This window comes from Halichoerus grypus, chromosome 2, assembly GCF_964656455.1.
Source record: "Halichoerus grypus chromosome 2, mHalGry1.hap1.1, whole genome shotgun sequence".
NCBI lineage: Eukaryota > Metazoa > Chordata > Mammalia > Carnivora > Phocidae > Halichoerus > Halichoerus grypus.
The window spans coordinates 57,022,158-57,048,029 of record NC_135713.1 but is presented as its reverse complement, the minus strand read 5'-3'; the positions used below and the strand labels follow the sequence as shown (position 1 = coordinate 57,048,029).

General features: G+C 48.4%; 1 protein-coding gene across 6 annotated transcripts in view; it reads right to left on the bottom strand.

Moving 5' to 3' along the window:
• Positions 1 to 15,865, bottom strand: part of WWC1 (WW and C2 domain containing 1) — a 146,859-nt gene extending 130,994 nt beyond the window's left edge. For 2 of the 6 annotated variants that reach the window (XM_036106736.2, XM_078066841.1), the window contains exon 1: positions 15,208 to 15,862. In XM_036106736.2, coding sequence (XP_035962629.1) covers positions 15,208 to 15,326 — 119 coding nt within the window. In that variant the 5' untranslated portion in view covers positions 15,327 to 15,862. Of the gene's footprint in view, positions 1 to 15,207 lie in introns of all 6 variants that reach the window. The other 4 variants (XM_036106735.2, XM_036106737.2, XM_078066840.1 and 1 more) reach the window with 3 other exon arrangements.
• Between the last annotated feature and the right edge of the window lie 10,007 nt (positions 15,866 to 25,872).

Genomic DNA, 25,872 nt, shown 5'->3' with positions numbered 1-25,872 from the left:
CCCCCTACTGGTGCGCACGCACGCGCACGCTCTCTCACTCTCTCTCTCTAATAAATAAATAAATAAATAAATAAATAAATAAATAAAATCTTAAAAAAAAACAGTATGTAGGTTCCTCAAAAAATTAAAAATAGAACTACCATATGACCTAGCAATCCCACTTCTGGGTATTTATTTGAAGTAAATGAAAACACTAATTCAAAAATATATCTGCACCCCATGCTCACTGCAGCATCATTTACAACAGCCAAGATATGGAAACAGCCTAAGTGGCCACTGATGAATGAATGAATGGGTAAAGAAAATGTGGTGTATATATACAATGGAATACTACTACCATTAAGAAGAATGAAATCTTGTGTTAACATGGCTGGACCTTGAGGGCATTATGCTAAGTGAAATAAGATAGAGAAAGATAAATACTATATGATCTCATATGTGGAATCCAAAAATAAAACAAAACAAAACAAGCTCACAGATACAGAGCACAGACTGGTGGTTGCTAGAGGCAGGAGGTATGGTGGGCAAAATGAGTGAAGGGGGTCAAAAAGTACAAACTTCCAGTTATAAAATAAATAAGTCCTGGAGATGTAATCTACAGCATGGTGACCATAGTTAACAATACTGCAACTGCCTACTTGAAAACTGCTAACAGCAGATATTAAAAGTTCTCATCACAAGAAAAAAAACTCTATGTATTGAAGGATATTAACTGGACTTACTGTGATGATCATTTTGTAATATATACAAATACTGAATCATTATGTTGTACACCTAAAACTAAATTTACATGTCAATTATATCTCCACAAAATAAATAAAAATTAAAGAAAGACACCAGGAAAGGAGGAGGGTCAGCCAGGTTGTTAGATGCTACAGGGAGGTCGAGGAAGAGCTCATCATGGGGCTCCTGTGACCTTTCTGGAACTGTGATCAGAGGATGAGGTGGGAGGAGGAGGGTGAGTGCTGGAGCATGAGTGGGGGCCAGTGGCTACGGAATTCCTCCATGTTCTTCAGAGGGAGGGGCATGGGGTGAGAGCACACAGACTGAACATTTATTCTTGGAGAGGGAATGCTTGAGCACATTGGAGAAAAATCCACAGATGCCTGACAAAAGGAAGAGACTTCTTTGATATGAGGCCCAAAAAGCAGGCCAGGTTGTGGCAGAGGCCAAAGGGACTCTAGTCCTGGTTGGGTTCAGGGGTTCTCAACCTTAAGATGGCATCAAAATCACTTGAGGGTTCTTTTCACACACATGGAGTCTGGGTTCCACATAATCCATGGGTTCTGATTATGTTGACTGGGGCTGGGCCTGGAAATCTGCATTTGAGCCACTTAGGAGGTTCTGATGTATGCAATCAACAGATGATGCCAGACTCAGGGGGAACCTGGCTCCCTGGCCAAAGTTAAGAAGAAACCCTGTTGGTTGCCACCACAGTGAGGACCACAATCTACTCACTGGAATTAAGACGACCTGTATGAAGAGGGAGACAGGGGATCATTAAAGATGTATCTTTTTTTTTTTTTTTTTTTTTAAAGATTTTATTTATTCATTTGAGAGAGAATGAGATAGAGAGAGAGCATGAGAGGGGGGAGGGTCAGAGGGAGAAGCAGACTCCCTGCCGAGCAGGGAGCCCGATGCGGGACTCGATCCCGGGACTCCAGGATCATGACCTGAGCTGAAGGCAGTCGCTTAACCAACTGAGCCACCCAGGCGCCCAAAAGATGTATCTTTTTTAAAGTTAAAAGCAAACCCAGTTTTCCTAATTATAGAATCTTTACAACTTTATGGCTTGACCTCTGATATCATTCACAAGGACTTATTTTCTGATACAGCATCCTCTTCATTTTCCTGATCTGTAATTATTTTATGTTTTTATTATTTGTCTGTAAGCTCCACGAGGGGCGACGTTAGCCTTTATCCACTGCTGAACCCCCTTCCTAGTACAGCTCCCACCAGGAACCAAATACACACAGGGAGTGGCATCCTTTTGTTTCAGTTCTACCCACTGTACGACAGAAGTGGAAAGTAATTCATGCCCAGTTAGAGCCATTTCGGGCCTGAGATGACCCAAATGACTTCTAGTGAACCCAAAACAAACATCCTACAGGATGTTCTGCTGAGCAAGCAAGAATGCCGCAGACCAAGCCCATATGCTGGGCAGATACCAAGAGTCCAAGAGGAACTTGATTCTTGCTAAGTCTTTTGTGTCAAAGTAATAAGAGATGGAGCTCTCTCGAACACAGTCAGTAAGGAGGGTGAAGCAAAGATGCCGATCACCACCACGGACCAAGGAATTTGGTCAAGGACATTCATCCCTGGGGGGTGGATTTTGAAAAACCAACTCTACTCAAAAAAATAGCTCACTCACCCTGCTTCCTGAAGAGGGACATCTGCTAAAACAGGAGTAGAGCAAACACAAAAGTCTGGCCTCTCCAAACAGATCCCGAGCAACTGGAAGAAGTTGCCACTGCAGAAATCAGCATAGTGAAAGAGGCTCTGGTCTGAATTACCAGGAATAAGTCAGTGTTGCTCTCCCTGACCGCCTTGCCTGATCTACACGATGGTGAAGAACATGCATTTTGGGGGCAGGCAGACTGAATTTGAATCCCAGTTCTGCCACTTATTAGCTTACAATCGTGGGCAAGGTTTCAAACCCCTATGCATCACTTTCCCCATCAGCAGAATGGAGACGGTATCATTCTTACCTCATTGGGCTGCTATGAGAATTAAATTGGATAATGCATTAAAAGCCCACAGCCCAGATCCTGGCACAGTCTAAGGTCTTAATAAATGTTAGCTATTATTAGTTCTTACCCACAGGCTATGATCTATATGGTGACAATGTCTGCATGCCCCACTCTCTTGGAGTCTCAAGGACACAGATGTGTGCATGAAATCCAGACGGGGTTCTGCTGAGGTCAGACAGAAGATGTGCTGGAGGCCCAACCCCTGGGCCTGCAACTCCACAGCAGCTTAGACCAATTTGTCCAAAACCATTACTGCTACAATAGGAATTTAAAGATTTTCACATTAAAGTAAAGATGAGCCTAAATCTCTCTGAACCTTAACACGCCAGGAAAGAAATCACAAGACAGGTACAGCAAGGTGACTGACATCCGCCAAAGATCTACTTCTCCCCTCCCACAACTACTTTTTAAGTATTTCCTAAATCATCTCAATTATTCTATATAGAACTGTACAAATCTTTAGTTTTAAAAACTTCTAGGGGGTACTTTCATATAATCTCACTGAAACCTGTTTATAAAACCATTTGACCTATAGTCGCGGTTCTCCAATCTGGGCTCTACCCTGGAAATCCCGTGCCCAGGCCATACCCCAGTCCAATTAAACCAGAATGTCTGGGAGTGGGCCAGACATGGGTACTTTTTGCACTCCCCTCCTGTGAGACTAATATGCAACTGAACTTGAGAACCATTGACTGATCCTTTTGTCCCCCAGCTCCAAACACAACCTCCTATCCTCCGTTGTGGAAAGGAGATCAAAGGTTATTATTCCCCCATGGTAGAGCAATGGAGACTAGGCATCAGGGAAGGCAAGTGACTTGTTACTCCGAAGAAGGGCCAGAAACAGAATCTAAAACTCCCAACTGGGGACATTCATTTCCTGACTCTGCACTCCTACTGCCTGCCAGCCACTGGGCTACCTAATAACCATGAATGCAGAACACATGGGTGGTCATGCTGTTCTACTACAGTGTAAGGTGCCATGGGGCCCAGGCAAGGCACAGGGGAAGGCCTTTCTAACCGTCGTGTGTGAGATGAACCTCAATGTAAAGAAGATGTCAAGCAATGGTGGGGTCTGCTGAAGGAAGTGTGAAGGTCCAGCTTGCACACTAAAAGTCTGGGGATGATACTAAAATGGTCATAAGCCAATGAAGACCATTTCCACTGGCTGCCCCTACCTGTGCTCAGAAGGTTCTTTAAATCTGGTCAGTTTTTGCCTGCAATCACTAACAAAATATCTTAGGTCATTCTGGCTGCAAACATTTGGCCAGTGGTTCTGAGACTTGAGGGGCAGGAGAGTCAAGTTTTGGATTTAGTAGGTGGGATGTGAGAATCTGCCTTTCTTTTCTTTCTCTTTTTAGGATTTTCTTTCTTTATTCAAGAGAGAGAGAGAGCACAAGCAGGGGGAGCTGCAGAGGAGAGGGAGAAGCAGGCTCCCTGCTGAGCAGGGAGTCGGATGTGGGGCTCAATCCCAGGACCCCGGGATCATGACCTGAGCCGAAGGCAGCCGCTTAACCAACTGAGTCACCCAGGCACCCCGAGAATCTGTGTTTCTAACAAGTTCCCAGAAGAAGCTGATGTGCTAGTCTGGGACCACATTTTGAGAACTTGGGCTGGGTGACCAGTAAGGAAGCTGGAGAAATACCCACGGTCTCCACTGCAGCTGGTCAATGTTTGTTTTATGTCAGCGATGGAAATAAAGCACTCAGGCTGGTTTAGAAACTCCTTGAACTGTTAAGATACCTTTCAGTAGTCTTGTCTAGCAAAAGTCATTGTTTACTGGAAAGATGTTTACCTCTGAAGTATGATCAGTTTTCCCAGAAAAACAGGAAGAAAGTGGTTTATGTCCAAGAAATCTGGTACTCAAAATATATGAATTGAGCAGTAATTACATAATGATTGATAAAGCTATAAAATGTACTGAGGAGGGGCGCCTGGGTGGCTCAGCTTATTAAGCATCTGCCTTCGGCTCAGGTTGTGATCTCAGAGTCACAAGATCAAGCCCCACATCTGGCTCCCTGCTCAGTGGGGAGCCTGCTTTCTCCCTCTCCCTCTTCCCCTCCTCTCCACTTGTGCTCTCTCTCTCAAATGAATAAATAAAATCTTTAAAAAAAAATAAGATAAAATTTATTTATTCATTTGAGAGAGACAGAGACAGAGAGAATGAGAGAGCACAAGAAGGGGGAGCTGCAGAGGAGAGGGAGAAACAGCTTCCCTGCTAAGCTGGGAGCCTGACGTGGGGCTCGATCCCAGGACCTGGAGATCATGGTCTGAGCCATAAAGGCAGATGCTTAACCACCTGAGCCACCCAAGCACCCAAATAAATAAAATTTAAAAAAAATAATAATAATAAAATGTACTGAGGAGGCCTTAATTCCTGCGTTTAGAACTATCTGGAGAGTGGAACTTGAATATAATGACACACCTCTAATTCGGTTTTGGCTAACCCTATGAGGTATGTTCTAACATTCTCTTATTGCCAGTGAGGATACTGAGGCTCAGGAGGATTTAAGTAACTTAACCAAGCTCACAGAACTAGCCAGTGACAAGGCTGAGATATAAAATCCAAATTGTGGTCAAGGGGACCAGCAATGGACAATGTCTCCCTCAAGGGTTTGTGAGGATTCAGCGAGGAGAGGGACTTGCCTCTTCTACACACCTCCCCTGCACTCCCTAGGGCTGAAGTCGGACTGGGGGCAGGGGGCCCTGAAAGTTCCCAAGGGTGAAGGAGCCCAGCAACCCTTTCTCGGCAGAACAGCTCAGCATGGATGTCCTGGCTCAGTGCCACTGAGAAACAGATATAACTGTTTCCTCTGATCCTCTCCTGAGTATGGATATACAGATCCTATACATTCTTTTTTTTTTTTTTTAAGATTTTATTTATTTATTTATTTATTTGACAGAGAGAGAGAGAGAGAGAGAGAGAGAACAAGCACAAGTAGGCAGAGTGGCAAGGCAGAGAGAAAGGGAGAAGCAGGTTCCCTGCTGAGCAGAAAGCCCCCACTCGGGGCTCGATCCCAGGACCCTGGGATCATGACCTGAGCCAAAGGCAGACACTTAACTGACTGAGCCACCCAGGCGCCCCTAGATTCTAGACATTCTGATGTAAAGAGAAGTCCCTCTGGCTTCCAGAATCCCCTGACTTCCTGCTTCCCTGTGCTTTATTTCACAACAGAGGAGAAAATACCAGATTTTGCCGCCACTGGGCTTCAGGGTAGCCAAAGAACTAGGACAATGGTATGCTCATAGCAATCATAGCCATGCAGGGAAACAGTGCCTGCTCCCGAAACCACTTCCTCTCGCTCTCTTAGCGTAAGAAGGAGGACCAGGTTACCTCACCTGCTTTCTTGGGTTTCCCCGTCTGTGAAACAGGAATAATATGGTACTCTCCCAGCCTACTGGGAGGACTCAATGAATCGACTGCCAATGGCTGTACAGGGCAAAGACCAGCAGCAACACCTGGGGACCGGTTGACATGCAGATTTCCAGGCCCCACAACAGCCCTACTGAGGCAAACTGGGGTGGGGAGGGAGGTCGGAGTTGGGGAATGGGATTTAACAAGCCCTCCAGGTGGCTCTGATGCTTCCGCAAGTTTGACAACCTCTGCTCTAAAATATAAGCTCCACGAGGACAGGATTTCTGTTGGTCCACCGAGTCCCCAGTGCTGGAATAATGCCTGGCATATTACAGACATCCTAGCCATTCACAGGCACTCAATAAATATTTTTGAATGATTAAATGAGTCCAGATGAAACAGAGGAGGAAGGAAAACCAAGATCCAGATAGCCTGGCATTTCTAACTGTATTTGCACAGCTTGATGACTCTCTCACTAATTTGTAGTAAATATTACAAGTTGCAGACTGACTGTTGCACCTCACCCTTGCATTCCCAGCTCCTAGCGCAGTGCCCAGCTCATCCTGACAGGCTCCTGGCAACACCCTGTTGAAGGCACAAATGTCTCCCAGTTCCAAATCTAAGTTCACCCCACAACTGCCAACAGGTGCAGCAGATGGGTCTGTCCCTCCATCTTCCTAAGATGGGTAAAAGAATTCCAGAGAACACCAAGCCCCCAGTTGTAATGCAACTTATCTGTTTAACTGTTTGCCCTTCTCCCTCACCCAAGGGTACACCCTGCTGCCACAGGGACTTTGCTCTGATCCTCAGCACTGGCACCGGAGCCTGAAGCCCAGTAGGCACTCAATAAATACCTGCTGAATGAATGGCCAACCCCTGGCTGGGTGGGACGTGATAAATACCAATGCCCTTCTGCACCACTGCCGTGCGAAAATCAGCAAGAGGTTGGGGGGGGGAGGACTTCTGGAGTGAAGAGACACGGTATCAAGCAGTTACAGATGAATTCCAGATACCTCCAGTTTCTGCAGCAGCCTTTTCAGTTCTGCCATGACAACTGCGATTCCTTACCCCTGCTTCACGCACAGCCCCGGTGCCAGCTCTCTGGCAAGTCATTTCACTCCAGAAATTCCAAAGAAGGGCTTGTCTCCGATAAGACCGGGGTGGGGGGAAAAGAATTTATTGACTTACTTATCTAATGAGTGCTGCCGAGGTGGTTTGCAAGCTCTGATGTCAACGTGGCTCACATGAGCCCTGGTTTACCAGAAGACACTGGAGTTGGCAAGGAAGGAACGATCGTTCGAGTTCCTCTACGGATGCCCAGGAGGGCAAATGCGCCTCACCGGGAAGAGCTGCCATTAGAAAGCCTGACGTGCACTTGGCACTGGGCTAAGACTTGCCGTGTCTGGTGTCATCTCATCCTTGGGGGTAGGCACGTCCTACTCTGAGGAGAAGAAATTTATTCGAGGTCACCTACTACATGTAAAGACAGAGCCAGAACTTGATTTGGTGCCCTGTGAAGATCTTTACGAAGACCTTATCTACGGCAGGGAATGTGCGGTATCGTGGGACCGATGCTTGGCTGGAAGCACACAATCATTTTTCTCCTCAGTGAACAATACACTGATAGGTGTGTTTCTGTTGATTCCTCTGTAGTCAAAAAGTTCCTTTTCCCTCTTCCCTCTCTCTCTGCCCTTCCTCTCTCCGAATTTACTGAGAGTGCAGCGGTGCAAAGAGTAAGGCTTTGAAATCAGATGGACCTCGATTCAGATTCCAACTCTGCCTCTTTCTACCTGTCTGACCTTGAGCTTGTCACTTGCCCATTCTTATTAGCCTCAGTTTCCCCATTTGCAAAATGCCAGAAAACTACAATGAGCAACAGTGCTTGGCATATGACAGGTACTGGATAGAAATGATAAAATGTAACTATTATTATCTTCGCTACCACCAACATTAAAACCAGTTATTGTTTGCCTGTTAGCAGTACAAAGACAAGCCATGTGCTTGGAAGAAATTCCTGGAATACAAAGTGAAATGCTCACAGAGCCCTAACTACCTAAGAAAAGCCACAACAGATGCAAGATCAGAAGGCTGTCCCAAGGTCACCTCATCCTAGCAGCCACCTGATGCCTGTATCTTGATACTTTATCCTTCCAAGTCAGGTACCAGTCAGTGGATCGGAAGAGCTGCCCCACTGACCAATCAAACAAGCAACCGCCACTGGGCGGGGAGAAAGCTGGCGTGGGGACGGCGGGGCTGCCATGGAACCGGGGAGGGGGTGCACGGCGGGGCTGCCACGGAACTGGGGGGGGAGGGGACGGCGGGGCTGCCACGGAACCGGGGGTGGGGGGGACGGCGGGGCTGCCACGGAACTGGGCCCAGCAACAGCAGGCAGCCGGCTGGGGAAAGTCAGCAGCTGCCGCTGGCCTGGGGTCCTGGCTGCCAACGAGTGATGAATGGAGCAGGGGAAGAAAACAGGCAACAAAGGTGTCCCTAATCTTGATGCAGCTTCATTTTTTTTTTTTTTTTTCTGGCTGACCATTGAGGGAGAACTTAAGCCTGGGTCCTTTTTCTCTGGCAGACATTTGAAACTGAAAGATCCCATTTCTTACCAACGGTGAGATGTCATGGGTAGAAGCATTGAAGAGGCAATTGTGGGGGGTTAAGGGGGGGTGGAGAATGTGACCCACCGCACTTGTCCATTTTTAGCCCCCCCCACCCCGTCCAGCATCTTTAGAAAATGTTCTGTGTTCTCCCAACACAGCAACAGCGAACGCCTGTCTCCGCCTCAATCTCCCCCCATTATTTTGGCAAGAGGTTTTCTGCTCAGGAGCTGGAGGCTTAATGGCCTGCTGGTGAAGGTTGAATAACAAAACACCACTGTATCCAGTTTCTGAGTTTTCTCTTCTTTTATCTCACTCTGAAACAGGGATTCAAGGCAGCGGAGAAGCTTGTCAGCAGCAAGCAGAGCCTCTCGCTGTTCTGCCTGAGGGTTTGCAGCCGGCTGGCCCTGTCCATGCTGCGAGACGCAGGGCGTGTGAACTTTTCACACACACTCAGCCCAGACATGGCCATCGGCCCTGTCCAAGTGGAAACCCCAGGAGATGTCACCCCAGCCATTTCCCCAAGAGAAGCAGATTTCTCTGGTCCAGGGCCCCTGACTGAGCTGGCGGCTGCAGGTCCTCATCGCCTGGAGGGAGGCAGACATGGCCCGAGACAGCTCCTGACAGTCAGCGTGGACAGCCGACTGCCCTTCACTTGGCAACCCCTGCAAACGCCACCAAAACCTGACCAAGGCTTCTTCCAAACCAGGAAGCTCTGCAGCAATACGCCGGCCACCTTCCAACTCCCACTTATTTGAGCCTTGTCTCTCCTTATGTGCACCTGAGCTTGGTGTTCCAACCCTCCCGGTAACTAAGGCAACCTGATTCCCTTCTCTTCAAAAGAGCAGTGTTTCATAGCTACCTGGGATCCCGGGGGATTGGAGAATCAGGTCAGTTTGGCTAGGCAAAAAGCCGGGGAGGTGATGACAGAGAGTAGCTGCCTTGGCTACTAATTCCCTGGCCACTGGGAACATTTACACAAGCGACTTGGAAACGACTCTGAGCTCTCGACACACACTGTATCCTTTAGAATTTCTTTGCCTCTGTTTCTGTTCTCGCTTTCCCAGAGCTCTGGTTAGCTGGCTGCTCCCAGAAGGTGGGGTTTTTGCCCAACAGCCTCCTAATCCACACTGAGGATCTCACAGGCCCCTCTGATCAGGCTTCCTCAGCAACATTATCTCCCTGAGATGCACAGCACGTTTGCTTCAGCTCAGGAATAAATGGCAACTTTCAAGGCCACCTTACTGACAGGGCACTCTGGAACAGCTACAGTTAACTTGAGTGTGGACTCAAGACTGCCACTACCTGGACTCTGATTCGGGTGCATCACCTACTGGTGACCTTGAGCAACTTACTTTACCTTTCTAAGTCTCAGTATCCTTATCTGAACACAAAAATAATAACAACAGTACTTACCTCACAGGGTTGGCAAAAGGATGAAATGAATCCCAAAAGAAAAGGCTCAGCCCAATGAGGAGCATAGAGTAAGTTCAGTACCATAGTATTCCTAGGACACGACTCACAAATGGTTGGGACAGATGAAAGAAAACTGCTGGTCTACACAGTCAGAAAGGATTACGGAAAACAACTCAGCCACAAGCATAAAATATTCCCAAATTATTACAGTGGGTGAGGAGAGACTGGATCTGATTTTTAGGGAAAAGTTTGCATTAAAGAAAGTGGGAAGGAGACCTTTCCTAATGATTCAAGGTGTGACCTTGGGCAGGTAAGTAAGTCACTTGCCTCTGAGTCTTAGTTTCATCAGTGAAATGAGAGGGATGGGTTACACGACCGGAAAAGTCCATCCCAGCTACAAACTGCTACAGAGCCGAGCAGAGACTCAGTCTCCATTTGATTTAAGTGTCCCGTAGGCACGTTCTAGTAAAAGCGAAAAGAACTGGCATTCCCAAGCGCCTCCTGGGTATCAGGCTCTGTGCTAACTGCTCTACCTGACTCAGTTTATTTAATGTCCATAACTGCTCTTGACAACTATGTGTACCTCCCTATTGTAGAAAAGACAAAAGCCAAGGCTTGCAACTTGCCAAGGTCACTCAGGTAGCAAGGCTCACCCTCTTTCCACTGTCCACATTTGCTCTCAGGTTAACCATGGCCCGGCCACACCAGCATGGCTACCGGTAAGTGAAATCCTGCTTGTCCCCACTCCATTCCCCAAGGCCAAATCCCCTAGGCAACGGGGCCCAGGCGGGGTAGCAGTGCAGTGCAGCAGTCAGATGTGTGGGTTCTGGCGTCAGTGCGCCCAGCATCCGCATCTCACCTCCAAAAAAGTTGGCTTTCACCAAACTCAGCCCCCCCTGAGCCTCAGGTTCCTCATAGATCATTGTACCTATTTCCCAGGGTTGTCCGAGGGATTAAAGGAAATCACCCATAAAAAGCTCTCAGCAGACTGCCTGAATACAGTAAACGCTCAGTCATTACTTCCTACCTCGCTGAACAGGAGGGCATATAGGCAGTGATGAGCAGTTTCTAAATTAATCTATGGCAAGAGTATGGACCTGGCGTCCAAGAGCCCCCGAAATTATGTGCCAAAAACCGTATTTGTACTTTTCTTCAGGAAACATCTTTAACCTTTGTCAGATTCTCAGAAGGATCTGTGGCCAGAAGGAGGTTCAGATCTTTTGACTGTAGACCCAACTTCCTACAATATAAATTATTTCTGAAATAACAGGACTAGCAAATGTTCCTCAAATCATGAGAGAAGTTGCTGAGTCCTCTCAACATGGCCTCTTAGCCATGTGGGCCTCCAGGACTTATCACATAGCCCCAGAAACCGTGCCCACAGAGCTCCTGGTGGTTCCTGGAAGAAGGTCTGAACATACACCACTGAATGAGCAGGAATTAGGCTTCAGGAACCTTCTCTGGCAGGGCCAGTTCAAACAATCCGTTCTTCCTTGGAGAACAATCAGTGTATTTGTTTTCGCATACCACTAAGTTAAATACACAAGGAATGCTGGCCCTTTGCTGGAAGCTCCCAGAAGCACCCAGAGTTATTCTGCTCCAAGGGGCTGTGGAGGCCAGAGCACCTGATTCTCCAGGCCAGCCTTGTCTCAGGAGGAGCCTGCGGGCCGTTGGAGCCTTTGGCCCAGTAGGCAGGGCCCACGCTGCCCACTGGACCCTCTCGGGTTGTTGGGACAACCGTCCTCAGGAATTTCGGCCTCCCAGTCTTGCCCTGGGTGAGAAGAGGAGAGAGTTGGCAAGGCCGGCTGCCTAGCTGCTCTTCCAGCCCGCTGGTGAAAGGGGAAGCGGAAAACCGGATTCCCTACCCCCAGCAGCCTCCAGGCCGGACAGCGCACAAAACAGCTCGGCCCCAGAGGGAGGAATGTGCCAAGACATTCTTCAGGGTTGGTAACCCGAGACGCTATTTTGTTCTTCGTGGCTAAGAAATCACTTTTCTGACTGAAGGACCGTTTGACTTACTTCTTTTCAATTCAAGGGAATGGGTGGGCATCTCCTTGATTCAGGTAAGGAAAAAGCCAAGACAAATGTAAACACACACACACACACACACACACACACACACTCACACACGCTTAAGGAGAAGAATTTTTTTTTACGTTTTCTTTTGTTTAAGAGCATTAATTAGTTGCAGAGATATAACTACCTTGGCAGAATTTATCTCCCCCACCCCACCACCCCAAAAATGTCTGGCTCTTTTTCGCTTTATTTTTTTTTTCTTCTTCCTTGTTACAATCCCTCTTCCCCTTCTGCCATGGGGTCAGGAGGGGTAAGGCGAGGCCAAGGAGTCTGAAACCACATCTGAGACCTGACAGGGTCCTGCAAACATCTCATCAACTGTCTTCTCACACCAATGAAGCACTTACTTGTACCTCAGAGAGGTCAAGCGATTTACCCGAGGCCACACAGGTAAGATTATAAGACAGAAATCCCGAACGGGGTGTGCAGGAAATTCCAGAGCTCTTTCCCCAAATTTTCAGTTAGCCCACCATAACAGTGACCCCAGGGTTGTGCTAGGAACACCTCAGGGCCCTAAACTCCGGGGCCCCCCACCCACCCAGTGTGGGTGGGATGACCAGGAGGTACGAAGATGCATTAAAACCAATGACTTGCAAGGTGAAGAAAGTGAGTGGCTCAGTTAAATGCCACTATGTTTTTAATTCCTCTCCAATGCTTGCCAATCTGCCTAAAAATAAAGGCTGGGCATACCTGTTGCTGGGATATGGGCAAGCTACAGTACAGAGCTAAAATATAATGGTGCTGGATTGGGTTTTTTTCCCCCCCTCTACTGTTTCTAAACAGGATTCTTTCTATTTATGACAACGGATATTACTAGTTTCCCATATGTGAAAGTGGTTCAAAAATTTTCAAACTGAGTTGATTTAAAGTCAAGTATTAAGTAAGCAACAGTGCTAGTCCATTGAGCACAAAACCATGGTGGTGGTTCACATGATACTAAAATTTGAAAAATAATGCTCTAGCCAAGTCAGTTTTCCACTTGCCCTCGTCCAGGGGTAAAAAATTACTGTTGTTTGAGAGGCTTTCTCAGAGCCCCAGAGAAGTCCCTAGATTCATGACCTCGGGTGAGTTAGCAGCGCTGGGTGTGGGGCTGTCCCAGTCCTCCAACATCCAACTGCTGACAGCACAGTGGCCTCAGTAAGCTGCAGGGACCAAAACCAGGCAGGAAATAGAAGACTGAACTCGCGTCTGTTCTAGAAGAGAACAAGGGGCTGCCCCGTTCACCAACGCGGCAACAGCGTCCCTGGGGCAGATGCCCCTGAGTGGGGTGGGGACGGAAAGTGAGTCAGGACAGATTTGGAGGTCAGAACTTCAGAGCTTGTAAAGAATCTGGCATATGGTGAGTGGTGGAAAGATCAAGATATTCAAGCAAATCACACCTCTGGGCCTCAAATTTTCTCTTATGTTTGAAAGTAAGAGCTGGGCTCTGATCATCTACGTCCCTTCCAACTTTTAGAGTTCTTCTATTACTCCTTCCCTTCCAAGCAAACCATTAATCTGACAAACGGGGAATCTGGGGCTCAGAGGTTAAAGCAGCTTGCTCATGGGATGTTTTCTCTAGCATTAAAAATTTCTCTTCCAAGGCCACCTGGCTGCCTCAGTCAGTACAGCACGCGAATCTTGATATCGGGGTGGTGAGTTCAAGCCCCACATTAGGCGTAGATTTTTTTTTTTTTAATTTCTCTTCCAGATTACATTAATGAGACATCCAGCATGGAAGAATGATGAGAATAAAGCAAGTGCCCAGTAAATGTTAAATGAATGAACTTAAAGTGCTCACAGAAACTACTGGGAATCTCAACTCAAGTTTTCTTTCTGCCTCTTTTTTTAAACCTTCACCTTGCTACACACCCCATCTTGGACTTCTGGGACCTCCATCCCAACCCTACAAGATGAAGGGTCCAAAAAATTCACCTCTATTGCTTTACAGGCACCTGATACCCAAGGTCGCACTGACCAGGTGAAAAGTCCACATTCCTAAGACACTATGACCACAGATCAGGACAACAAGGACAACAAAGAAATCTCAGAGGGTGGTCCTCTTCCCCTCCAGCCCACCCCGGGATATACATGGGGATGGTGTGTGTAAAGAAATGCCAAGGCATCAAAACCGGGAAAAAAGTCTGGAAGCTAAGAGCCACACCAGTCATCTCAGACTCCACCTGCCTCAGGCAAAAGAAAAAAAAAAAAAATCCCGTGCTACAGTCGGCTTGGTGCCCACCAAGGTCCAAGGTCAGGACGCGCTGGTGCAGGGCTGAGGAGCTCCGGCCCCCAGAGGAAGAAAGGGAGGAGAACGAGGTGATGGGCTGGGCTTTGCGGGAGGCCCCTCACCTCCATCTATATCCTAACAGCTTCCAAGTTGCTGTAAGATTCCTGGAGAACCAGTCTTCCCCATCAGCCCTCCCCCCCCACCCTTCCTTTCCTTCCCACTCCCGGCCTCCAGGCCCCCTGGCTGCTCCTATGCTCTTCTCAGAGCCTCCCAGGAACCTGTCAAAAACCACACTCCGGACCGCCTTCCCCTCCGCCTAGTGTCCTTCCTCCAGCAGTTTCCCACTGAATCCTGGGTCCCTACTACCCCCTCCAAACCAGATGATTCCCCATCTCCCCCCCCCCCACACACACACACATGCTGGGGAAAGCCTCCCCGGGAAGCCCCAGAATCACACTGCTAGGTTGCTTCCCCAGCCCCCGCCCGACCTCTTCCTAAAGGGGGCGGGGGGGCGGGGCTAGAGCTTAAGGTCAAAACTCTGGGCAGGTGCCGGCTGGGGCCTAAGTCCTCCATCGGGGATGGCGGTGGGACTGCCTGGGCCAACCCACTGGCGGTCCTCTCCTCCCAGCAGCCCACCCTGGCAGCCGCAGCGCTCCAGACGGCGGGGGATTTTGGGGGGGGGGGCAGCAAACTGAAGAAAGCGCAAGAGGCTCAGAGAGTTCCCTTGCACCCCCGGCCCAGTCCCGGCTGGTGGCCCCTGGGGCAGGAGGGAACGGGAGGTGTGGGGGCTCCCCGGGGTCCTACCTGTCCCGCGGGTCGATCCAGCTGGTGGTGCGGCTCGTGTGATCTATGTAATAGACCTTGCCGTCGAAGTCGCGCGCCTCCTCCCAGCCCTCCGGCAGGGGCAGCTCTGGCCGGGGCATCTTCCCGAGCGCGGCCCGCGCTCCCCCATGCAGCTCCCGGCCGCCGCGGGGGCCCCCGGCTCAGCGGCTCCGGCCGGCCGTACCCAGCCCGGGTGGCCGCCGAGGCACCATGATGGCGGGGGTGGGGGAGGGAGTGGCGCCCGCGGACTGGGGGCCCTAGTGGGGGCCGGCCGGGGTGGCGCCGCGGTCCATGCGGCCCTGCGGCTCCGGCCCGGCGCCGCCGGCTGCTCCCGCCGCCGGCCTCTCACGCTGCCATGTGCGCCCGCAGCGGCGCGGTGCGGGTCCGGGTACGCTCCCGGCCGGCGGGGCAGAGCGAGCCGAGCGCAGCTGCCGCCTGCCCTCCTCCGCCGCGCGGCGCGCTGCGCCCTCCACGCCGCCGCCTGCAACCGCCGCCTCCCCCTCTTCCTCCCCTTGGCCCGGCGCCGTCGCCCCTCTCCGCTGCGGCGTTCTGCGCTCGCTCGCTTTGCGACTTCTGCCTCCGCCAGGTGCGGCTCGGGCGGTGCAGGTAACCGCGCTGCCCCGGAAACGGGAGGCGGAGCGCCGGGCGCCTGGGTTCCCGGGTCCCCTCCCCGCGCCCAGGGCTGCGAGGGCGGGTCCTAGGACCCGAGACGCGCCCCCTCGTGGGACAGTCCGAACCGCCGGCCGCCCCTACACCGCCCCTGCGAGGGGAAAGGGAGACCGCCCCTTACCTGGGTCCGGGACACCGACTGGAGCCCTCGGTGGCTGGAGCAAGAGCCGCTACGCCCCTGCTTTCCAACGCTCCTGACTCCGCACCTCGCGTCTAAGGTTCTTGGTACAGGTGGCCCCAAATCTTACAACTCCCCACTTCTCTTTTGTGTAGAATCAGGAGTCAGGCAAGAAGTGGTTAAATGGAAACATTCTTGCAATTCAGGGAACATAAGTTTTCCTGGATCTCTGATCCCTTCCCCCAACACACGCACCATCTGTCTCCCTCTCGTTCCATTCTTCTCCCCATGTTGTTTCACCATCCCCCCCCACCCCCGTATTTGCTAATGTAGCAGGCTCTCCTCTGGGTCCCTAAAATTAGGAGTGCATACTATGAATCCCCTCCCCCCGGGACGACTTCCAAGGGGTGTCAGGGGAAGCCTTTTGTAAAGTAATAGTAATGATGGTCTTGTTAGCTAAATTGAGTACATAGCCTGTCCCCGGCTGTGGACTAGCAGCTTCACCTCCGGTTCTGTCCTGTGATACTTTGAGGTAGGTATGTTATGGATTTGGGGGAAGAAGAAAGCAAAGCAAAATTCTATTTTGAAAAAAATTAGAAGAAATTTTAAAATCAGACAGCATTTCTTGAGAAAATAAAAATATGTAATTAAATATAAAAAGGTGGCACGACTGAGTTAAGGATCAGCTGGCTTGTCTGTGTTTCCTGAATGTGTTTTTAACCATTTTTGCCCTGGATATGTGGCAGGAAGATGGCCTGGAGGAATGGAGCCCAGTGCAGTGTATCCTCTTGGCTGAGCCCTCCAGTCTCCCAGAGGGGCCAGCATCCTGTGCTGTATGGGCCAGAGTGTGCTGAACAAGGGAAGGAATCCCATGTTTGTGGGCTCATTTTCTCTTAATAGATAAGACCCACCATGGCAGTTCCTTACCTCCAAATGCCTTCTGCAAAGTCAGTTACTTCCCTGAGGCCTGACCTAGGGCTTAGTGTTTGGCCCTTCCTACCCTCCTTCATTCCATAGATGCCATGCACAGAAGTCCAGAATCATGGGCCTCCAACTGGCCCGCAACACCCAAAAGTAGGAGTTCACCATCCTTTTAAGGGGGGTTCCCATAGCCCTCTTCACTTCCTCTGCTTGGGCCAAGCTGTCACAATATAAAAACCTATTATTGATTAGAGCAATAGCTCAAAAGCAAAGCCAGCATGGTGCTAGGTGCTTCACACACATGATCTCATATAAACCTCACAGCAACCCTCTGGAGTAGGGCACACATACCCATTTTACTGATGAGAAAACTGAGGCTCTAAGATGCTATATTATTGGCCAGGGATATAGAACCAATAACTAGACTCAGGTCTGTTTGACTCTAGCACTTAACCATTAACCTATTCTTTCTTTCTTTCTTTCTTTCTTTCTTTCTTTCTTTCTTTCTTTCTTTCTTTTCTTTCTTTCTTTCTTTCTTTCTTTCTTTCTTTCTTTTCTTTCTTTCTTTCTTTCTTTTTCTTTCTTTCTTTCTTTCTTTCTTTCTTTCTTTCTTTCTTTCTTTCTTTCTTTCTTTCTTTCTTTTCTTTCTTTCTTTCCTCTTTTTTAAATTATGCTGCAATTCCTGGACCTACCCATGGTCTGGATCTGAAATATTATGGATGCTGATGAATGCTTGTCTCTGTTGATGCTTGCTTCATAAGTATTCCGCTAAGAAGCAAGAGCTCTGGAATCAGTCTGTTTGGGGGCAGGTTTGTATGTGACCCGTGTGACCGTGAGTAATTTGCTTAACCAAGGTCTCCAGTCTTAGGTCTGAAAAACATCACATAGATTCCATAGGGCTTGTATTAATGGCTATAGGAGCTGAGAAATGTAGAGGGCTTGGCACTCAGACCTAAGCCAGCATCTCAGGGGCCTCATTGTGGTACATTTGGAGTGCCGTGCCTAGCAGCAAGCATGCCCTTATGAAATATGAATCAGTGAACTATTTTGTGTTCCGAACACAAACCTGTGGTGTCCTTTCCCTTCCTGAAAATTGTGCATGGTTGCTTGTGACAATCTTCCCAACTGCTGATTTCCTTTTGATCTTCTCTTGCAACCCAGCCTTCTCACTGGTTGGTGTCGGTTGTGAAGGGAAACACGTTGTAGACCGCCAAGTCCAGCTTGCTTTTTAGCCCAGGTGCCCAAGCCCTGGCATTTTCCAAATGCCTTGTTCCTTTGGACGTTTAGACATGAGCAGGGGAGCAGGAAAGAGAGACCACAACAGGAATTGACTCCTTAAAGCCTTCGTCTGCTTTTGAGTCCTTTCTACCTCCATCAACCCCCTCCGCCCGCCCCCCCCTCCAACAAAAGAATCCTAGGTTATCTCTCAGAAGCTGCAAGGAGGGTGAGGTAATAAAACAGATGACTGCCTGCCCCATGTGATGGCGGGTGAATCATCCCCAGGCATTCTCTGAGGCTGAGGACAAACGTGAAAGGGATTAAAGGTAAAACCAGCTCAGCCACGCGGTAGGGCAAGCTGGACATTATTCTACAGGTGACTGAACTGCAGGAATGCAAACTGAAGACAAGAAGCCCAGCCTCTCCCGGCCTTCTTCCTGGGGCCTTGTCTGGCTGCCTGTGAGCTGAGTTGGAGGCATGGCCAGTACTGGAGCTGAGCAGAAGTGACCACAGGACAAGCCTTTCCTCATTCACTTTCACATCCAGGGGGCCCATAGGAGACACCTGAGCCTGGCGCCCACTTAAATCCTTTCCCCCACCGCATGAGCAAAGAAGAAAGGCCAGTTTGCACATATGTGTTTCAGAGAATTTTAGAGTGGCAGGGTAACATATTTCATGAAGATGGTAAGGAGGAGAAATTAAGCTTAAAAAAAAAAGGAACAGACATGTCAGCAGTAGTTTCTTGTTCGCTTGTACATTCTTCAAGGAAACGGAGGCTGTGAAGACCTCTGCTGAGATTTTTCTTCCGACACCATGCCCGAACCTCCCTACCCCATGCTGTCCCTCCCACACATCTCAGAGAAGGCACACAGTTCCATTTCTATGATTGAGCCCAGAATGTCCTTTTTCTATAGCCATGCATTATTTGAGATTCTTAATTGGACCCATGGACGGTTCCTTTCAGATGGGAAAACATATCCTAAGCCAGAGAAAATTAGGATGGAAGAAAACTTGGCATTATGAGAGCCGAGGCAGAAGAGGTGGCTTTTTAATTTATTTCTGGGTCCTCAGTGCTTAATACAGTGCTTGAAAATAAATCGAAATTAGTCTGGCACAGCCTACTCACTTTATAAGTAGATGGAATGTCTATGACTAATGACTTATTGCCCTGGTTCTTACTAGTCCCATTTTACAGATGTGTAAACTGAGACTCCAAGAAGTGAAGTGACTTTCTTACAGCGACATACTAAATAATAGAGCCAAGATTTCAACTCAGCTCCTTCCAGTAAGTAGGTTTTGACTTCTGAATTCACAGCTATATGGGCTCTAGAGTGCCAATGAACGAGGAACTTCAAGACACAGAGGAACATCCAGGAGATCATCTTGAAGTCCTGCTTTCATTTGGATTGCTTATCTACTTGGAGTGGTTAAAGGTGGGAGGGGGCATGCTGAGGTCATAGCTGAGTTTACAATGAGAGGGCAGGGTCGAGGTGCGGGTTCTGACTTCTAAGCCGAAGAGAGACCAGCCTGATTCTTGACCTCCCCCTGTGCTGTCAACAAGACCTACCAGGAGGGTTAGGTATCAGGGGGTTTAATAGGCTAAGCTTTCTCCATGGAAGGAGGAGCACTTTTCTCCCTATGCTGCTTGCCCCCCTCCTCCCCCCGCCTTTTTTCCCCTTGCTTGTTCATTTATTAACTGAACTGGATTTCTTCTGGACAAGAGGCTACCCCAGGGCTGGCAGAAGAGGTTTTGATTCTCTCATCCAAGAATCTTCTGGGTACTGGGGGCTGGAAACTGTTGAGTCTTTCACCCGGGGATGAGGAAATGAATTATGCACCGAAGGAGGAGGTGGAGATGAAATCTCAGTTTCAAGGGTGGGGTTGTGGAGAGGAGAAAGAAAGTGTGAGCAGAGGGAGGGAGTTCCTGCAGAGCGGTGCTCTTCTCTACCCCCACCCCATAGGCAGAAGAGGAGCCCTGGTGGGAAATAGGGGTGGGGGTGCCAGTGCAATACCCAGCAGGCTGGCTGAAAGAAGCCTCTCTTGGGTATTTATAGAGCTTGCATCGCCATGGTACCCAGGCTCTGAAATAAAACTCCAGCCCAACTGCTTAGAGACGGGTGGAATGAAAGGCTCTTTACCTGTCCATTGCTCGCAGTTTGATGCCTCATTCTCCGAATTTTAGTTGAGCAGTCTCCGTGAATTTTGTAAGATACTAGCAAGAAGAGTGTAGGGTTGGGGCTTAAACCCAGAGAAGTTGCCTCAGCAGGGAGGCTGGGTGGAGCAGTGGAAAATACAGAGGGGGCAGGGGAGAAGCCCGTGCATGAAACTTGACTCTGCATTTTGACGGGTGTGTGACTCTTAGCATGAGACTGCACCTCCTTGAGCCTCAGTTTCCCCATTTGTAAAATGAGAGCAACAATACCCACCTCACTGTCAACATGTGACAACTAAATGAGATGCTGTAGATGAAGTGCAGACTCAGCCCCTGAAACACGCGGGTTCTTTTAAAGGTGAGTCTCTGTGTACCAGACCATGGGTGAGGCACTCAGGATGCAGGGTGGTTTTTGGTTTCATGGAGCTTAAGTTTAGCAGTGGCTATATACATTATACAAGTCAACCAATGAGATAATTGCACTTTGTGGTCAATTCCAAGATGGGAAGAAATGGTGCTATGATAAAATTTCATAGGGCGGGGATTGGTAGAAAAGCTACTTTAGGCAGGGACGGAGGAGAAAGCCCTTCTGAGGAAGTGACATTTATTCAGAAAGCTGAGGTAGCCAGCCATGGGAAAGAGGCAAGGAATGTGCATTCCAGGCTATGGGGGCAGCAGGGAGAAAGACCCTGAAGATTTGGTATGGTCAACACACCAAGAGAGTCCTGTTTCCATTCCATTGACAACCACCGGAAGTTGTTTCCATGAGGTGAGTCCAAGCTAGGAGGTGGTCACCTGAAAATCCTGCAATGTTTCTGACCCCATGGCTTCCTGCACTGCCATTGACATCTGATCCGGGCTGAACAGAGACCTTTCTCACCAGCCCTGGTTACTCAGCTGCCGTAAGTAGCCATCAAAGGTCTGAGACAGCCTGGTAAAGGTTGGATACTTTGTTTACTGGGTCTTTAGTTTTCAGAACGTTAATTGTGGGGGCGCCTGGGTGGCTCAGTCAGTTAAGCAGCTGCCTTCAGCTCAGGTCATGGTCTCAGGGTCCTGGGATCGAGTCCTGCATCAGGCTTCCTGCTGCAGGGAGTCTACTTCTCTCTCTCTCACTCTGACCTTCCTTCAGGGAAGGGAGTCTACTTCTCTCTCTCTCACTCTGACCTTCCTCTCTGCTTGTGCTCTCTCTCTGTCTCAAATAAATAAAATCTTAAAAAAAAAAAAAAAGAAGCAGCAGCTTAATTGTGTGTCTTGGCCTGGATTTCTTTGGGTTCATCTTCTTTGGGGTTCACTAAGTTTCTTGAATTTGCAGTTTGATGATTCCTGTTGTAGTCAGGAATTTTTCAGCCATTATTTCTGATTCCTTTTACAGTCTCATCTCTTCTCCTCTCTTTCTGGAACTCCCATCTTTTTTTTTTTTTATTAAAGATTTTATTTATTTATTTGAGAGAGAGAAAGTGAGAGAGATAGAGAACGAGCAGGGGGAGAGGGAGAAGCAGGCTCCCCGCCGAGCTGGCAGCCCAACATGGGGTTCGATCCCAGGACCCCGGGATCATGACCCAAGCTGAAGGCAGATGCTTAACCAACTGAGCCACCCAGGCGCCCTGGGACTCCCATCTTTTATTATAGTTCCTCAGGTCCCTGGGGCTCTGTTCTCTTCCCTTACCTCGCCAGTCTATTTTCTCTCTGTTGTTCAGATTAGGCCATGTCTCTTGTTCTCTTTTCCACATCACTGATTCTTTCCGCTGTCTCCTTCCTTCTGCTCTTGAACCCAGCCTCTGAGCTTTTCATTTTAATTGTTTTTTATTTAAAGATTTTATTTTATTTATTTTTCCCTCTGCTGCAAGGTGAGTGGCAGAGGGAAAGGGAGAAGTGGGCTCCCTGCTGAGCAGGGAGCCCGATGCGGAGCTTGATGTGGGACTCGATCCCAAGACCCTGGGATCCTGACCCAAACCGAAGGCAGTCGCTTAACTGACTGAGCCACCCAGATGCCCCCATTTTAATTGTTAAAATTTTCAGTTCAAACCTTTCCATTTGGTTCTATTTTATGTCCTTTATTTCTTTGCTGAGACTTTCTGTTTTTTCATTTTGTGTCAACTGTATCATTACTCATTGAAGCATTTTTATTTTATGTCTATCATTTTAATGTTGGCATCTATTGATTGTCTTTCTTTCGCTCAGTTTGAAATCTCCCTGGTTCTTCGTAGCATGAGTGATATTTATTCATTCATTCACTCATTCATTCATTTATTTGTTTATTTTTAAGTAGGCTCCATGCCCAAAATGTGGCCTGAACTCACGCCCCTGAGATTGAGAGTCACATGCTCTACCGACTGAGCCAGCCAGGCACCCTGATGAGTGATTTTTTTTTTTTTGACTGAAACCTGGTCATTTTTCTATTATGCTCTGAGACTCCAGATCTTATGTAAACTGGTTTTAGCTGGCTTTCTCTGATACCGTTCCAGCAGAGGTGGGGGATAGTTGCAGGGGGTGGGGAGATATTGCACCCTGTTAGTGCCAGGTGGAAGTCCAAATTCCCACTTGGTCTTGTTGACACCTTGGGGGGGGTACCCTTTGGTCTTGTCTGACACAATTCTGGGAGGGTGTTGGGGCTCCTCATGAAAGCCTCTTAAAGGTGGAAGTTTAGGGTCCCTACTTGGCCTTTGCTAGTGTGACTGAAAGTGGGGCCACAGTTTTTTTCTGTGGTATTTAGCTAGAGTAAGATGGTTATTGTCTAAAAGATTTCTGGCTGACTTTCGCTGAACATTTTTTGTCTGGACCCATTGACGTTTCTGAGTTTTCAGTTTCTCTAGCACTCAGTCTGGGATATGTGAGGCAACAAGAAAATCCAGGGAACTCATGTCCTGAGGTCCCTAGCCATCTGCCTCCTTTTCTGCACTTTGGGTCTTCTTATGTATGGTTTCTTTCTTTCTTTCTTCTTTCTTTTTTCTTTAAAGATTTAATTTATTTGACAGAGAGTGTGAGCACAAGCAGGGGGAGTGGCAGGCAGAGGGAGAAGCAGGCTCCCCACTGAGCAGGGAGCCCAATGCGGGACTCGATCCCAGTGCCCTGGGATCACGAACCGAGCCAAAGACAGACGCTTAACCGACTGAGCCACCCACGTGTCCCTGTTTTCTGTATAATGTCCAAAGGTCTTGGTTTTACTTGGCGGGAGGATTAGGGAAAAGTATGCCTATTCAGTTTTTCTGGAAGAAGTTCCTGGCTTACTCCGAGCCAAGAAAACTCAGTTGTCTAAGCTGGAGTTCACCCCTTTTCCTCAAGTTAGTTTCTCCTCCCCTGTTCCTCCTCCCAGTTCCTCTTTCCCTCCTCTCCTCTCTCACGTCCCTATCTCAATTCATGTTCCCTACAGTTATCTAAGTAGGAAAATGAGGATTCTGCATTCATGTCCTTCCATAGTCTCTTCCTTTTTTTTTTTTTTTTAAAGATTTTATTTATTCACCTGACAGAGAGAGACACAGCGAGAGAAGGAACACAAGCAGGGGGAGTGGGAGAGGGAGAAGCAGGCTTCCCGCTGAGCAAGGAGCCTGATGTGGGGCTCGATCCCAGGATCCCAGGATCACGACCCAAGCCGAAGACAGACGCTTAATGACTGAGCCATCCAGGCGCCCTCTCTTCCTTCTTTTTGACCTAAGCCCTAGCTCAGGTCCTTTTGTCTGATTCTTGTTTTTTGAATGGTGTCTTAACTGATCTCATGACTTGGATTCTCACCAATCTTTGCCCCTCCAGAATACCTCCTAATCTTTCCAAAGTGAGCATCCACAGGTGCATTCTTCAGAGTTAAGCTGAAATATAGGCAAATACATTAGGAAAATGTTGGCTTTAATAAAGAGATTTCCTCACTGTAGGACTTCTCAGAGCTTTCAGTGCACCTACATCTACAGTGAGTAGCCAAGAAAACGGTATAGAATTGCCCAACTTTATTTGACTAAAATATCCTTTTTCTTCCTGAGGCATCTCTGGAATACAGCAATCTAAAACAGAGATTGGCAAATGTTTTCTATGAAGAACCAGATAATAAATATTTTCGGCTTTGCAAGCCATATGGTCCCTGTTGAAACTACTCACCTCTTCTCTTATAGCAGAAAGCAGCCAGAGACAATATGTAAACGAGTGGCTGTGTGCCAATAAAACTTTATTTACAAAACAGAGCTCCGGCCTACAGGCTTTAGTTTACCTACCCCTGTTCTAAACATTATTTTAATTGCAAAGACCTGGGTGTCATCCTGGGACTTCTCCCTCTTCTTTTTTCCCTATGTCCATTCTACCTTCAAGAGCCTGGATCCTATCTCCGAAGTTTGTATCTGCTGCTGTCTCCAACTGCGCTTGTGCTACTTTTTTTTTTTTAAGTAGGCTCCATGCTGGGCATGACGCCCAATGTGGGCCTCAAACTCATGACCCTGAGATCAAGACCTGAGCTGAGATCAAGTCCTGAGCTGAGATCAAGAGATGGATGCTTAACCAACTGAGCCAGCCGAGCGCCCCTCCACTTGTGCGACTTAGGTGCAGGCCAGCATTGCCTGCACCGCATACAGCCTCCCAACTGGACTTCCTCTGCCCGCTTATCCCATCATTCTGTAGAATGTGCCAGGACACCTTATGTTAACCCCTCAGTGGCTCTTCACTGGTCTTAGGATAAAGTCCCAGCAACTTAGCGCATGTTGTAAGGTCCAGTCTGGGCTGGCCCCGGTGCACTCTTCCAGTCTCGATTTCATGCCTTCTGTCCTCACACTGTGGGACTCAGCTTGAGTATATGGCTTGCACACACGTGCTTTCCAGGCCATTTCTCCTGTTCAGAATACTCTTCCTTTGTCTTCAGCTGGCAGCTTAGATGTGCCTTCTTTCCTCATGTCCAAGGTTGGGTTATGTGTCCCTCCATCTACTTTATCCTTTAGTGATCTAGCCTTATTATTTTCTTTCTGTCTCCCTCCCTACCCCTGCTTTCTCCCAATTGGACCATAAACCTGGTGAGGACAGGGTGGTTTTTTTTTCCCCCAGTGCCTAAAACAGGCCTGGCACACGTTGACATGGGCATGTGCTAGAGGACATACCTGATCAGGACCTAAGACTCCTTGCCACCACCTTTTAACCATTCTTCTTCCTCCTTGTAGGGAGAAGATGGCATTAATCTGTTGGAAGAATTAGGAGCCCATATGCCCCTCTAAGAAGTAATTTGCCCATCTGTGGTGAGGAATGAGAATGCAGCATCCAAGGGTCCTTATGGAAGGCTTTGCTTTTTAGTTTGACTCTGAAGGTTCTTTCTCAAAAGTCTTTGAGAGCTCTCTAACTTTCTTTATAGAGTTCTATAACCATCAGATCATGAGGAAGAAGCCAAAAGCAATGATTCACGAGTGTATCCTGGAGTACTTAAAAAAAACAAGAGGCTACAAAGGACATCCTTGGGACAGTTGGGTAAATGTGAACATGGACTATATTTTAGACAATATTATGTCAGTGTTAAATGTCTCACGAGTGGTCACGGTACTATAGTTATGTAGGAGGATAACTCTTGTTCTCAGGAGGCAGAGATAGGAGTATTTAGGGTGGAGTG